The sequence below is a fragment of the Sinocyclocheilus rhinocerous genome, unplaced genomic scaffold, assembly GCF_001515625.1.
Source record: "Sinocyclocheilus rhinocerous isolate Xijiao unplaced genomic scaffold, SAMN03320098_v1.1 scaffold2318, whole genome shotgun sequence".
Taxonomy (NCBI): domain Eukaryota; kingdom Metazoa; phylum Chordata; class Actinopteri; order Cypriniformes; family Cyprinidae; genus Sinocyclocheilus; species Sinocyclocheilus rhinocerous.
In genome coordinates, this window is record NW_015654931.1 from 177,687 (window position 1) to 192,718 (window position 15,032).

At 34.9% G+C, this 15,032-nt stretch overlaps 1 protein-coding gene across 1 annotated transcript in view; it reads right to left on the reverse strand.

Moving 5' to 3' along the window:
• LOC107717722 (T-cell differentiation antigen CD6-like) overlaps nt 1–14,080 on the reverse strand; it is a 15,409-nt gene extending 1,329 nt beyond the window's left edge. Inside the window, exons 1-13 of the mRNA XM_016524560.1 lie at nt 13,992–14,080; nt 11,378–11,431; nt 10,309–10,569; nt 9,637–9,912; nt 8,121–8,432; nt 6,561–6,872; nt 5,046–5,105; nt 4,660–4,794; nt 4,414–4,530; nt 4,198–4,317; nt 2,289–2,363; nt 713–796; nt 458–598 (exon numbers count right to left, since the gene is read on the reverse strand). Of these exons, the coding sequence (XP_016380046.1) occupies nt 458–598; nt 713–796; nt 2,289–2,363; nt 4,198–4,317; nt 4,414–4,530; nt 4,660–4,794; nt 5,046–5,105; nt 6,561–6,872; nt 8,121–8,432; nt 9,637–9,912; nt 10,309–10,569; nt 11,378–11,431; nt 13,992–14,043 (1,999 nt within the window). The 5' untranslated portion in view covers nt 14,044–14,080. The remainder of the gene's footprint in view (nt 1–457; nt 599–712; nt 797–2,288; nt 2,364–4,197; nt 4,318–4,413; nt 4,531–4,659; nt 4,795–5,045; nt 5,106–6,560; nt 6,873–8,120; nt 8,433–9,636; nt 9,913–10,308; nt 10,570–11,377; nt 11,432–13,991) is intronic.
• Between the last annotated feature and the right edge of the window lie 952 nt (nt 14,081–15,032).

The window sequence follows — 15,032 nt, forward strand, 5'->3', positions numbered from 1 at the left end:
TATACTTTTTTTTTTTTTTTTGGCTAAACACATGAGATGATATTGTGGCGAGTTCACAATAGCAGCAGCTTGTGATGCCATCCACTTAAGTCGTGCGAAGTCAACGATCTTAAAAGGGTCATATGATGTTGCTAAAAAGGACATTATTTTGTGTATTTGGTGTAATGAAATGTGTTTATGTGGTTTAAGGTTCAAAAAACACATTATTTTCCACATACTGTACATTATTGTTTCTCCTCTATGCCCCGCCTTTCTGAAACGCGTCGATTTTTACAAAGCTCATCGGTCTGAAAAAGCGAGGTGTGCTCTGATTGGCCAGCTATCCAGAGCGTTGTGATTGGCCGACTCCCTCAAGCGTGAGACGGAAATGTTACACCCCTCACTCTTGCTTGTATGGTATTGCTTAATTCTTTTAATTATTTTCTAAAGAGAATGAAACGCTTAGGACGTTTAATACCTGCGGTTTGTAGACGGTCTCTGTCTTCCCCTGTATTTTCATAGCATTCAGCAGACTCCTGTGAGCACGGCTCCTGTGCATTTGTGCCTGTGTTTTCGTAGCATTCTCCAGACGAGGTGCAGGATGACTCAAACGAGTCCACTGTGCGAGAGGTGATGACAATACTCATTGTAGCCTAATCAAAGACTTTTATATGTAATTTAATAATATTAAAGACCTCTCTTCAGTCAATGGTTTGTTATAAACAGTTCTCACCACTTGTAGCAGACCCACGCATCTGCTGTGCATTATGATCAGAGATTTGCTGGTATCCTCCCACTGTGACCTTTGCTGGGACAGCTGAGAGCAAACCGTGTTTACAATCTTTTTCAACTGCTTACACACATTTTCAAAACTTTGCCTCTTTTTTTTCAAAGCTTTACACACAAATCCAAGAATTGCACACACAAAATGCAAAATGCTTCACATCTCTTGCAAAATGAAGCACTGCATTCAAAAAAACACATCTCAAAAGCAAACACCTTTGCCATAATATTAATTCCTGTTAGATTTGTGTGTGATACATAGAGAATTGTGTGTTGTGTTTTGCAAAAAGTGTTTTTTTGAAAACTAAGTCAAAGGCTGAGAATTAGCGTATGGTTTTGCAGATCTGGTATTCAGAGATATTTATACTTTATAAAGAGCTGTGTTTTGGGGGATTCTGACACTTCTGTCTGTTTCAATTCAGTGTCAGGATCCAGATATTCATGCTCCATGTTTTTTGTGAGGTTCTTCATCCACGTTTCATGTGCTTGTGTGTTATTTAGCACATTTGTTTTCACTGGCTACATGTTCTTGTATTCTCATGTCTGGAGTGAGTGCATGGCTCCTATCATGTTTATGTGCCGTGTGCAGTACATGTCTTGACCCTGCCTTCTTGTTATCACATTAGTTTAATTTGCCCCAACTGCCTTCCCTTGTTAGCCTCCTCACTTCCTTCCCTATGTATTCTCCCTGTGTGCATTGCTGTGCCAAATCATCTTCTATTGTTCCCAGTCTTGTGCTTTCCATGTCCCATTCAGCTTTGCCCTGCCTTTTACCCTAGGGTAGTTTTAGTTTTTTAGTTTAGTTTTAGAATTTTTAAACTAAAGTCCATCTAACTCTGCACCTGAGTCTTCACCATTCCTCACACCAAACCTATAGTACTGCGTGTGGTTAATTAGTATTACTCAGTAATTGTTTGTCTAATTACACATAACAAGGACACCTTAAAATAAACTGTAACCAGAAAGTCATGCAGTTCTGGAATGACGATTACAGTTATGAATGAAGTTATGAAAAATGTTTATTATGACGTTGCTTAGTGTCAAAATGTCCGGCTACGGATGTTTGGACCTTTAAAAATCAAGGAACAAATTCCAAAAAAAATAAATACATATATATATATATATATATATACTGTATATAGTGTCAGCTTTCAGAAATTGTGTGACAAGTAAAGATTTTGTTGAAAAAAACTAAATACATTCGGATGATCTGTTATCTGCCTATGCCAGTTTGTTAAGATTATTTATCCACAATGTTATACTTTAACATGAATCGATTATTTTAGCACTCGAGTCAACTCCTGTGCTCAAACCCTTCCGTTATGGTCAGGACAGATATGTTTACCTATAGCACATAAGGCTTATGAATTTAATTCATTAGTGACCTGACCTTATGAAATGACATTTTGATGAAAGAGTTTTTCAAATGTACATAGAGTCGATTGAATTTTGATTTCATGTTGATGTTATATTGGATAATAGAAATAAAATTGAAATTAAACAATGTGGAACCTTTTCATTCTTACCTTCCTCCGTCACACTGTTCAGGTTTGTGACCTTCACAGCAGGCCTTTTACCATCTGCACTGTATCGCATTGAGTCTAGAGGAGAAAGAAGAGAGCAGTCTCCTTACAGTACTGCTTACATGTTTTCAGTTTTATCTCATGTCATCTACAGACAAATCAAATCTAGTATGGATTTTACAACACTTATTGTTCTGACATGCAGTAGGTGAGACCGGGGATGGGATTGTAACAAATTTAAAAATAAACAGCTGGCAGACACAGACTAACCTTAGAAGATCATGCATTTTCCCAGCTAACCCTAAACTAACTTTTCTGAACTGAATAGTAAAAGAAACTGCTTCTGTTTCTCTGGCTCCTGGTGTCTTCACTGGTGACTGAAATCTCATTATTTGTGAACTGATCAATCAAATTGTACTATATATTTTACTAATCAAATTGTAAGTTTCAGCACCAAGCTGCCAAAATGACTAATTTTCTGCTTCTGGGTTTTTATCACATAATTCTTCAACGCAAGAGTGCCTGTTGTCCCATTTGGGCAGCTGTAACAGTAAAAACGGAAAAGCAGTTTTCAAAAGAGTTGTAAGACTTATTTAATATGCAAAGATGTTACCCGGTCATAGCAGTGGGCATTTGCATTGAAGTTTTAAAAGTGACCCATGCACTCATTTCAGTGTTCAATTCAGAGGGCTAAATTTAGAGTAGAAAACGGCCATTTTCTGATGTAAAAATCCTACTGATATTATAAGCACATCATAACAACAGTCCCAAACATTATGAAAGAAAAAGTCCATGACCCCTTTAATAACTATACTTATAAAGTGCATTATTCTTAAAAACTGTTTTTTATGAACATTTTATAAGATCTTTGCATCATGTGAGGCTTGTCTCATTTTCATTTTAAATCAAAATTATTATTATTATTTTTTTACAGTCGTTTGCACCGTGCTCCTTTGTCACCTACCTAATATTTTATTTTGGTGCATCAATCTATTAGATTACTTAGTATATAAACCATGATGTCTTTTTTTAGCGATTTACTTTACATGTCCTATATTTCAATGGATATAGATGGATCAATGTAAAATAAAACGCTAAAAAGAAGACTATTTTGTGAGTGCGGACCAAGGTTTTATATAAATACATTTTTTGAATGCTTTTTATTGGCCAATGATGATTCTGAAATCACTGATGATCCACTGAATCATTCTGTATCCTGTTCTTTTCAATGCCTGTTTTTTTACATTTATCAATATATAAATTACATGGTGAGCTAAAAGAAAAATGTATATGGTTGAGAAAAGACCATATATTAGCGAATTGTTTTGCCTTTTCATATCAAGTCTGTTGTGAAAGGGCCTTTACACCAGTAAAAATATGCATTAAAGGGGTCATATGATGCTTTTTAAAGATCATTATTTTGTGTATTTGTTGTAACAGAATATGTTGACATGCTTTAATGTTCAAAAAACACATTATTTTTCAAATACTGTACATTATTGTAGTTCCTCTATGCCCCGCCTCTCTCAAACGCTTAGTTTTCTACAAAGTCCCTCCTTCCGACAAGCGCAGTCTGCTCTGATTGGCCAGCTGACCCAGGGCTCTACAGTGCGACCATTTCAGTCGCATTTGCGACTGAAAACTACTGCGTGCGACTATGAAAACTTTGCAACTTCAGGGATCTTATCTATGCACAATCAGCTTGTAACACTCCAAAGAGAAAGGAAAACTTGAAATCGCATCATATGACCCCTTTAATTTATGTAATTAGTTACTTTTTTTAGTGAGTAACACAGTTTGCTTTTGAAAGTGACTTTCCTAACACTGCTAGCAATTTTATCCCCGTACCTACAACCATCCCGGCTCTCTCCTGCTTTCTGAGTATTGTCCTTAACACTTAACAATGACTAACTTTGAAAAGTGGATAAAGGAAAAGCCGTTTCCGGACTGATGTCATGTTGCTCATAGTCTGTGTCATACGATCCACTCTCAACGCTACTCTGAGCCCAGATACGCTGAGGAGATACGGGAACTACAAGGGCACAGAGAAAACAATTCACAAATACAGAAAACAAACGTAGAGCATCTGTCATCCGCGTAACATCAGCTCAGAGTTAAACACACTCACCCTCAGCATCGCTGCTGTTGTTTGTGACTTTGACGAGATGCACAGAATCTCTGTAGTGGTTTTCCTCTGCTTCGGCCGGGGCCTGCAGGTTCATGTATCTCTTCTGGGCCACAGCAGCTAACAACAACGAGGGAAAACTTGTGAGATTCATCTAAATAAATGTATTGATGGGTCCACAAGATTTTCTGCCAACAGTTCATTGAAAGAGTTGTGCGTTGAGGTGTTGGGCCGTAGGTTTGCACCCACCTTTCTTCTTTTTATTATGATGACACAAGAGGATATTTGTGATAACTGCAATCAAAAGAAAGAAACCAAGAACAAAACATCCCAGTTGCTCTGAAGTCGGGAAGAATCCAGGTGGTTTGTCCATTGTCGTAGTCACTGGATGAAAGAAAGAGCCCCAGACATGATGAAAGAGTGATGCTTTGCCTTAAATTACAAACCATTCGCATAAAATGTTATCTAATTTTCAAGTTAACTTTTGTTTTTCTTCAAATTTATTTTTTTTCTCTGCACAGCCTAACTGTGATTGTAGTAGATTCCTTTTACGATCTATTAAATTAGGGGAACTTTACAAATATTGCTTTTGAATCAGCTTCAGCTTTAGGATTGTTAGAAAAGCTCAGGATCACCTGTGGTTGCTGGTGCTGAGGTTGGTTGTGGACTGGTGGGAACAGGCAGACCAAGAGAATCTGGAAAAGAAGAAATGTTTATCTTAAAGCTTAAGGTTTCTCTGAAATACCTCTGTGCTGCTCCAAACTCGCTTTAGAGTCTAGTGTTAAAGGCAGCTCTGTGGCTGCTTCGCTTCCATGTAAACGGGCAGCCTTACATTTTGCAGTTATCGTAACATACAGTGCTGTGCAAAAGTCTTAGGCCACTGGTATTTTCACCAGCTAAAAAGTGTTTTAAGTCAGTTATTTCTATCTTTTGCTGTAGCGTGTCAGTAGGAAATATCAGTTTACATTTCCAAACATTCATTTTGCCATTAATTGTAATAATCCAGTGAGATTCTTGTTTTCTGCACACAGAGATCTGATCTGATCATCATCAGTCTGTCTGGGATTACATGAAGAAACAGAAGAAACTGAGAAAGACTCAATCCAGAAGAACTGTGGCAACGTCTCCAACCTGCAAAGCTACCTAAAAACGATGCACACGTGCACCTAAAGCTGCTTTAAACACATAGGATGCTCACACCAAATGTTGATTTAATTTAGTTAATAGAAGTTAATTGATAAAGAAAATCTATTTTTGACAGCATCCTCATTTTACAGCATTTTTAAACAAGTGCCTAAAACTTTTAACAGTACTGTAGTTTTGCAGGAAGTTTTCTTGAAGCGTCTTGGAGACACAGTTCTTCTGGATTAAGTCTGTCTCAGTTTCTTCTGTTTCTTCATGTCACTCCAGACAGACTGATGATGATCAGATCAGATCTCTGTGTGCAGAAAACAATAATCTCACTGAATTATTACAATTAATGGCAAAATGAATGTTTGGAAATGTAAACTGATATTTCCTACTGACAGACTACAGCAAAAGATAGAAATAATTGACTTAAAACACTTTTTAGCTGGTGAAAATATTAGTGGCCTAAGACTTTTGCACAGCACTTTTATATGTAATTATATGACTTAAAATTGCTATATTTTAATATATATAAATGCAAATTGTATGGATACAATGCAGTGGCAGCACTGATGGACAATGTGTTAGTTTTTTTTTTTTTTTTCAATATTGTTTTATATGAGTTTTATAACAACAACAATGAACAAACAACACACCAAAAAAACTAAATAAAAAAAAACAAACAAAGGCCAGACGACATTACAAATGACATAAGTGAATGGCATTAGATTTGAGAGCTCCAACAAAGAGGGAAAAACAGTGAAACTTGAGTGGATAAAGCTTCAGGAGGCTCTAAATATAGTTTATGAGCTGTATGGACTACTTTTTTGAGAGTTTTATTTTTTATTTTTTTGCCTTTTTTGAAGCTTGACAGACATGGTCACTATGATAAGGGCTGCGTGAAAATTTTTTAATATTATTTTAGTGTTTCACAGAAGAAAATGAGAGAATTCTCGTAAACTATTGCTTTAGCTATTAAAATTTTATGTGTGACATTCAAAAACACAAAACATGTTACTTACTATTGCAAATCAGCCCAGCTGCTTTGGTTTTATTGTACAAATGCAGGATATTAATGTATTCAGAGCACTGCCACAGGTCTATGCTATTCTTCGAACAGTAAAAATACCAGAGTGATCCATTTTTATGCTCAAAGAATGGGTCAAAGGCCGTGAACTGTTTGACCTCTCCACAGTTCAGCATATTACAGGCCATTTTAGCTTCTTCCTTCTGCAAGGACGTGTCATACACTGTCCCCCAGCTACCATTGCGATGGACCTCCACTCTCCCAGAGCATCGGTCCAGACCTCCTGTCAGTCGCAGAGCCTTGTAATCTTCATTAAAATGAGAGAAGACGTGTGAACAAACACATGCAATGAGAAACAAAATCACAAAATCAATTTAACACACACAGTACATCAGTGTCACCCTTAACACAGACCAGTTTGATCTGTTTGGTTGGCTTTAACACAACTTTTTGATCATAACAGCTTTTGTTATCTGCAGTTGGGATCGAGCAACAAGTTTTGAAGAGGAAATAATAAAAATTTTTTTTGCTAAAATGTGCAAGGCTGTCCAACTAAGAGTGGCATCAAAAATCTATGAAAGATGTTTTAGATGTTAATGCTGCCTTTGACATTATATACCATGACATTGTCAGATAATGCAGACACTGAAGAGTGTGAACCCAAATGCACATACTTTATTGAAGATGAACAGGTGAGTAACAATTTAATAAGACTGCAACATTTAGCTTTGTGATAATGGAGGATATTGGAGGAGAACAGTCCAATTTGAGAACAAGCACACATTGGGAGCACAACGAGGAGAACAAGCAAGAGAATCAACAATGAAGAATCAATGATTGAAAATACAGGTAAGTACTTTACAGTAGAAGAGTCTGAACAATTCTAGTTTAAGATTGAACTGGGAAACGTGCTGGTAAAAAGAAGTCTGGGATATTATTTGTGACCCTGGTGCACTAAACAAGTCATAAGTAGCACAGGTATATTTGTAGCAATAGCCAACAATACATTGTATGGGTCAAAATTATCCATTTTTCTTTTATGCCAAAAATCATTAGGATATTAAGTAAAGGTCATGCTCCATGAAGGAATTTTGTAAATTTCCTACTGTAAATATATCAAAACTTAATTTTTGATTAGTAATATGCATGGCTAAGAACTTAATTTGGACAACTTTAAAAGGCAATTTTCTCAATATTTTGATTTTATTGCATCCTCAGATTCCAGATTCTCAAATAGTTGTATCTCAGCCAAATATTGTCCTATCCTAACAATGGAAAGCTTATTTATTCAGCTTTCAGATGATGTATAAAACTCAATTTTTAAAAATTGGCCCTTATGACTGGTTTTGTGGTCCAGGGTCACATTTTGTTTTAGTTTTAAATATTATGGCATGACTTTCAATTAACCTCTCAGTTAAACTTAGGAGTGAGAGAAATTATATCAGATCTGTGTTCAAAGAGAAATTATTGGCTGAAATATGGCTGCATCTGTAGTGAAGTCTCTAATTAACATATTTTGAGATGTCACTTATAACTCACACATATCGTCACATACCTGAGCAAACCACACCTGCGTCCTCCTTATGTCCACAGTCGTGTCCATTCGTAATCGCCGGACATTCCCATAAGCTCCTCTCTTTTCCAGTGCAGTTGAGCTCATCCATGTGTATGGGGCCTTTGCCCTGGCCGTACGGCTCACCCTGCCCGCTGACAGACACAGCGTACCCGCAGCCCAGCTGTGCACACACCACATGTGCATCGTCCATATCCCATCCATCATCACACACTGTGCCCCAGGAGTCCCTCCACACCTCCACACGGCCCCCGCAGCGATGACCGCCCCCCACCAACCGAACGGTAGCATTGCCTGAAGAAACAGATGCGACATTTAATCATTTAGACAATATTTTGTCTAAATTTTATTGACACACTATTTTCCTATTTAATACTGTAAAGATGCTTTGACACAATCTGTATTGTTAAAAGCGCTATGTAAATAAAGGTGACTTGACAATAAAGATAATATTTACATGATAAAGACATATAGAAACCTTCACATATAAACAAAAACCATGTTTATAATGCTGCAATTACTAGAATGTTTGTGAAGTTACATTTAGTCATTAAGCAGAAGCTTTATCCAAAGTGACTTACAAATGTGGGCAATAGATGCAAACCAACAAAAGAGCAATAATATGCAAGTGCTATGACAAGTCTCGGTTAGCCTAACGCAGTACACGTAACACGGTGTTTTATATTTAATATACATGAATATATACATATGAAAAGAAACAAACTGGGAATGCTAGTGTTAGAGGGTCTTTTTTATAATAATAAAAAAGAAAAGATAGAAAAAGAATAGAGAAAGCTAGTGTTAGAGGCCTTTTTTAAATAAAAAAGAAAACAAATAGATAAAATAGAATTAGAATAAATATATATATATATTTAGTTTCAACCCCCATATACCAAAATATATTCCAAAATGTATTTTAGGGGCAAAAAAAATTAATTTCCAATCTTACAGTAGCCTAGGCTAAATGCAAATTGTATATAGTTTTTTATTAACATCGTAAAGTATGTTCTTTGCTGAATTTTATTCAAATGTGTTATATGTTCATACGTGTTATAGACAACAAATTATGTTTTTCTTTAAATGTGACATACATGAATGTATTTTCTTGAATTAAAATATATAGCACAAAATATATTTAAATGTTTTTGTTTTTTTAAATATACTTATATGTTTAACATATATTTTTTAAATATACTATAAATGGTCTGAAAATATATTGGTATAAAAATAAATGTATGCAAATATATTTTGGAGCATGTATTTTGTATATTTTGAGATACATTTAAAAAATATAAAAAATAAAAAAAACATTTTAAATTGATTTTATTTTTCACAATTTGAGGTACACACGGAAATGATTTTCTATGATAACTGACATCATGTCACAGATGCTGCCAACAGAACTTAACTTGTACTGAACCCAGAACATTTCTTGAAATAAATATACTGTCACTGATTTCATAACTATAACATGATAATGGAAAATGTACCGACTTACCACATTTAACTTCAGAAAGGACTGAGCAATTGGAGTTAATAACCTCACTACAGTTCATCAACTGATTGTTGTGATAAACACAGTTTGTGAAACAGGTCGTGTTCAATCCCGCTCTTCTCTGATTGAGACTGTAGACCTCTACATAGCCAAGCTCACGGCATACCTCACGGGACACATTGTGGACAGTGTCTTCAGTCAGAGACACAGAAGATTTCGGGTCTGGGGATTTGATAGTCCAGGAACATGGACTAGACAATTGAGCCACAAAGGGAGAACCTGCGGGTAAAAGAAGATAATCAGAGTTTAAAACACAAGAATTTAATAAGATGCAAATATGCCATTCTCTTAAATAAATAAATAAATATTTTTTTTAAATAAATAAATATATATATTTTTTTAAATGTTACAACATTATAAATGTAGTTCTTCTTTGAAATATCAGCTATGCATCTCATTTATCATCATTATTTTTAATTTATTTATTTACAACATTATAAATGTAGCCTAGTTCTTCTTTGAAATTTCCACTATTATGCATCTCATTCATCATCATTATTTTTATTTTATTTATTTATTTAAACTACATTTCAAACAGAAGCAAATACAGTTTCATGCAATGCATTCCAGCCTACAGACATTACATGTTCTATTTCACATCCCACCGGTTCTTACCGCAAATGACCTCAGAGAGCATCTTGCAGTGGCTTCTCACAGTCTGACTGCAGTTGCTTAGCTCAGAGTCACGGTAAAGGCAGCCTGTGAGACAGGTACTGTTGAATTCTGCATCATATGCCCTTAATTTATATACATCACCACATCCCAGAGACAGACAGATCTGAGAGGAGAGACGGTTAATATCCTCCACGGCTATAATTGGAGAGGTGCTGAGGGTCCAGGAGCACGAGCCAGATCCCTGATCTGCTTGTGACACAACTGAGAATACAAGACAATGTACACTTTACTTTTTCAATGCATGCTGCTGGTCTGTTAACTAATCTTTGGTGTCTATCATTCCCGCAAAGAAAAAATTTCCTTTGTAATATTTGATCAAAATGTAATAACTTAGCTCTGTCTTTGCTCCTTTTCTATTGACTCTAAGAATGCAATGACTAACTGGATAATGTTAACCAACCCAAACGTTTTTTTAGCATTTGATCTTGCAGTTGAGTGATATCCAATTAATCCCCAATGCATCAAATTAAAATACCCTGCTCCTGAAATACATCACATTATAGAAGCATCAAGTATGTGAATGGCATTTCACGTTGAGTGAAAATCTCTCCGAAATACATCTAACATAAGATATCAAACGGATATTAAGTGCACAAACATATTGAACCCAGTTAAAGCAATACAGCACAATGCTGCCTTTTCAACACATAAACCACATAGTAATGGTGTTCAGATAGTAACAATAGCATGGAGCTCAACATAATCTGACATCTCACACTCAGCCTGTTTGATGTGCCACCTGTTTCAGTGCAACAAAGAGAAAAACACTGGAAGTGAGCAAATGTGCACCGGTTGAACAACGAGTGTGTCGCCGCAACATCCTGTCAAACTATTCAAAAGGGTTACAAATTATGTGCAATATTCTTGACAATGCTCTAAATCTTTGCATCGCAACATTCAGAAGTCAACAGAGTAAAAAAAGAGTAATGCACATGTAAACTACTAAAAGAAAAAAAAAAAGCCATGAATATCAATATGACGTACAATATTGGGAAAGCAAATAACTCACGTTTAACATTGACCCTGACCTCCGGAGGCTCAGTAGAGATGAGACTGTCGTATCCTGAAAAAAAAGGCAAGAAGCAAAGTCTTGATCAACCTTTGCCTCTATATCACATAGCTGGAATAATATTTTCACCAGACTAATGAGAAAGTGAGTATTTAATGAAAAATCACATGGTTTTGTTGCACCGTGTTCCAGTAACTGCCAGATCATTGATTTTCCATAAAACACAAGTGCAGCTGACAGCTCAGTGTTTCTGCTAAAGTTTTATTCTGTGCGTCAACCGAAAGACTTAAACTAAACTACACTACATGACAACTGAATGGTTAATTACATAACGCTTACATACATCTTAGAGAATCTGCAACATGAAAATAATTTTAACAAAATAAGGGGGATCATAAAAATTGTTTGTTGTTTTTCAGTACTGCCTTGAATAAGATATTTCACATAGCACGTTTATAAGACAAAATAATTTCAGAATTTACAAAAATGACCCAGTTTAACAGTTAATCTGCGCTTGATTTGTAGTGCTGTGTGTCATTATGTGGATGATCTTTGACTGTTTTTTTTGTTTGTTTGTTTTGTCTTCTGAGAAGCTTGTAAGTATCATACGTGGCTTCTAAATGGCAGCCCTAAATGAAAACAATATAATATTTTAAAAAATAAATATTCATATCTTCATCCTGTTCAAAATTTTACAACCCCGGCTCTTAATGTATCACGCTGTTTGCTTGAGAATCAGCGAATGTTTGCACTTTTTGTATCAAATCTGTGTTTGATTCTTTCATTTGTCCAAACAAGAGACTCATGAACAAATAGCACAAAAACAAAAAGTTGTGGACTATCCAGGGGACAACACACTGCATTACTAGCGTAGTGTAAGTGTATGTAAACTTAGAACAAGGCCATTTTTTATAAATTCAGTTCTTATTTTGTCTTGTGTATGTTATATTAATAAACTTTGTGTATTTACTGTATTTAAGCAAATTTTATGGGAAAAAGCTTATGCATGTTGTGAATTAATTTAATGAACTTAGACTTTCCTGTTAACCTTTCAGTAAATGATCATCATCAGACCTACATGGTCGAACGTGTGGCTTTGTCAAGTGTGTTTATAGGCTGTGGTTAGGCAGTCATTTATCATATTAAATTTTAAAAAATGTAATTGTTTAAATGCATTACTATACAATAAAATCTAGTTCTTTAAGGATTTTTCTTTATACATCTCCTTATTTATTCCTTTCATTTTCTATTTTCGACAAGAAGGTATCTGCATTCTTTGTATATCAATGGGCTGGTCTGTGCTCAAATTTTAAAGGGATAGTTCACCTAAAATAATAATTCTATTATCAATCTATTATCATTTACCTATTCAAATTGTCTTACTCTACAACCAATTGATATTTTTTTAATTTGTCATAATTTTCATGTTTCCTTTTTTTTCACAGACATGAAAATGAAAAAGACTGACATGGTTTTTAAACCTATTGTTATCCCTCCAGACGTCTTAAAACACACATATGTAGATCAAGGAAATCTTTTTTTTTTTCAGGGGGCCCCAAACTCCCCAAAAGGACTTAGTTATCGGACCTTGGTATTTCTAAAACCCTGCATATGGCCATGGTTTTAATAGATAATAATAATAATAATAATAATAATAACAAACTTTATTTTCTATAGCACCTTTAAAAGTTTTTTTTCACCTTTATTTACATAGCGCTTTTAACAATACAGATTGTGTCAAAGCAGCTTTACAGTATTAAATAGGAAAATAGTGTGTCAATGCAAAAGGACAATAGTAAACACTCAATTTTCAGTTAAAAGTAAATCTCAAAGCGCATTGCAAGAATAAGATAAAACAAAAGAGAAATACGAACATATAAAAGAAATGCATTCATCAAAAAGAAGTGAATTCAAATACACAATACAAATAGAATAAAACAAACAGTATAGAATAAAACAATCACAAAATAATGGAATAAATCTACCCTAAAACAAGTACGCTTTAAGGGAAGATTTAAAAACACAAAGAGATTTCACTCGCCTTAGAGCTAATGAAGAGAAAGCCCTATCACAATAGATGTTAAATTAGTTTTATTTGTTTATAACACTGTTTTATTATTTTATTACTTTTTTTCTGTTTTGAAAGATAATGTTTTTATTTTGAATTTAGCAATGACACATTACCTTAATATAAAATGACAATAAAGACATCTAAAATTTTACAAAAGAGTTTAAATACATGCTTTTTTTTTTATAAAAAAAAATCCTGAAAAGACACTAGCAGTTTTTCACAGATCATTATGCAGAACAATCATTTTCAGCTGTGATATTAATAAGAAATTTTAGAGTACCAAACCAACATATTATAACGATTTCTTACTAGCTGCTGATAATGGATATTTACCATAACAAGACAAATATAATTTTGTAAACATAAAATAGTTATTTAAAACTGCAGTGATATTTAACAATATTACAGTTTGTGGCTGCTTTTGATTAAATAAATGCAGCCTTTGTGAACATAATCTTCTTCTTTCAGAATTATTGAAAATCCTTACTCATCCCAAACATTTCAATGATAGATAGATAGATAGATAGATAGATAGATAGATACCTTGTATTAAAGCAACAGTTTGGATGATGGTTATGATCTTTAAGGTCTCCATTCTCCATGAGTTGGATGAGGGTTGTGTTCAGTAGTACTGCTGTGCTTTCACTCTGAATCACAGAGAGGAAGTGACACTTCTTATATAGTCTTATATATTTTTTTAAAGGGGTCATATGATGCGATTTCAAGTTTTCCTTTCTCTATGGAGTGTTACAAGCTGATTGTGCATAGATAAGATCCCTGAAGTTGCAAAGACTAAAGTCTCAAAACCAAAGAGATATTCTTTATCAAACTTAAGACTCTGCCACGCCCCCCTAAAACGGCTCATTCTAACACGCCCCCACATATCTACATCACTATGTGGAAATATTTGCATAATGCACCCAATGTGTCTGTCACGAGACTCTGTTCTCCTTTCGGGCTCTGTCTTTACATTTATTTTGAAAGATGAAGCTCGCGATTATGGTAAGGGGCGTTACATTTCCGACGAGTGTTTGCGGTGTTCGGCCAATCACAATGCATTGGGTCAGCTGGCCAATCAGAGCAGTCTGCTCTGATTGGCCAATCACAATGCACTGGGTCAGTTGGCCAATCAGAGCAGACTGCGCTTGTCGGAAGGAGGGACTTTGTAGAAAACGAAGCATTTGAGAGAGGCGGGGCATAAAGGACCTACAATAATGTACAGTATTTGAAAAATAATGTGTTTTTTGAACATTAAAGCATGTCAACATATTCTTTTACACCAAATACACAAAATAATGATCTTTAAAAAAGCATCATATGACCCCTTTAAACCACACATTCCATGTAATCCATTAAATTTTTTTGTTTTAATCATTTAATCATTTATCATTTTAAACAAAATAAGAGTGGATGTACTCAGGACAGCATCAATTTTCCTAATCGTCCGCAAAAGTTTTCCGTCAAAATTATTAATAATTTAATAGCTTTGTGTAACTGGCCTGGATGCGAGATGAGAATATATAAAAATTCTGTGAATGAAAACATCCTGCAAAGGTTTAAATCTGAAAGTGCACCGTGTATAAA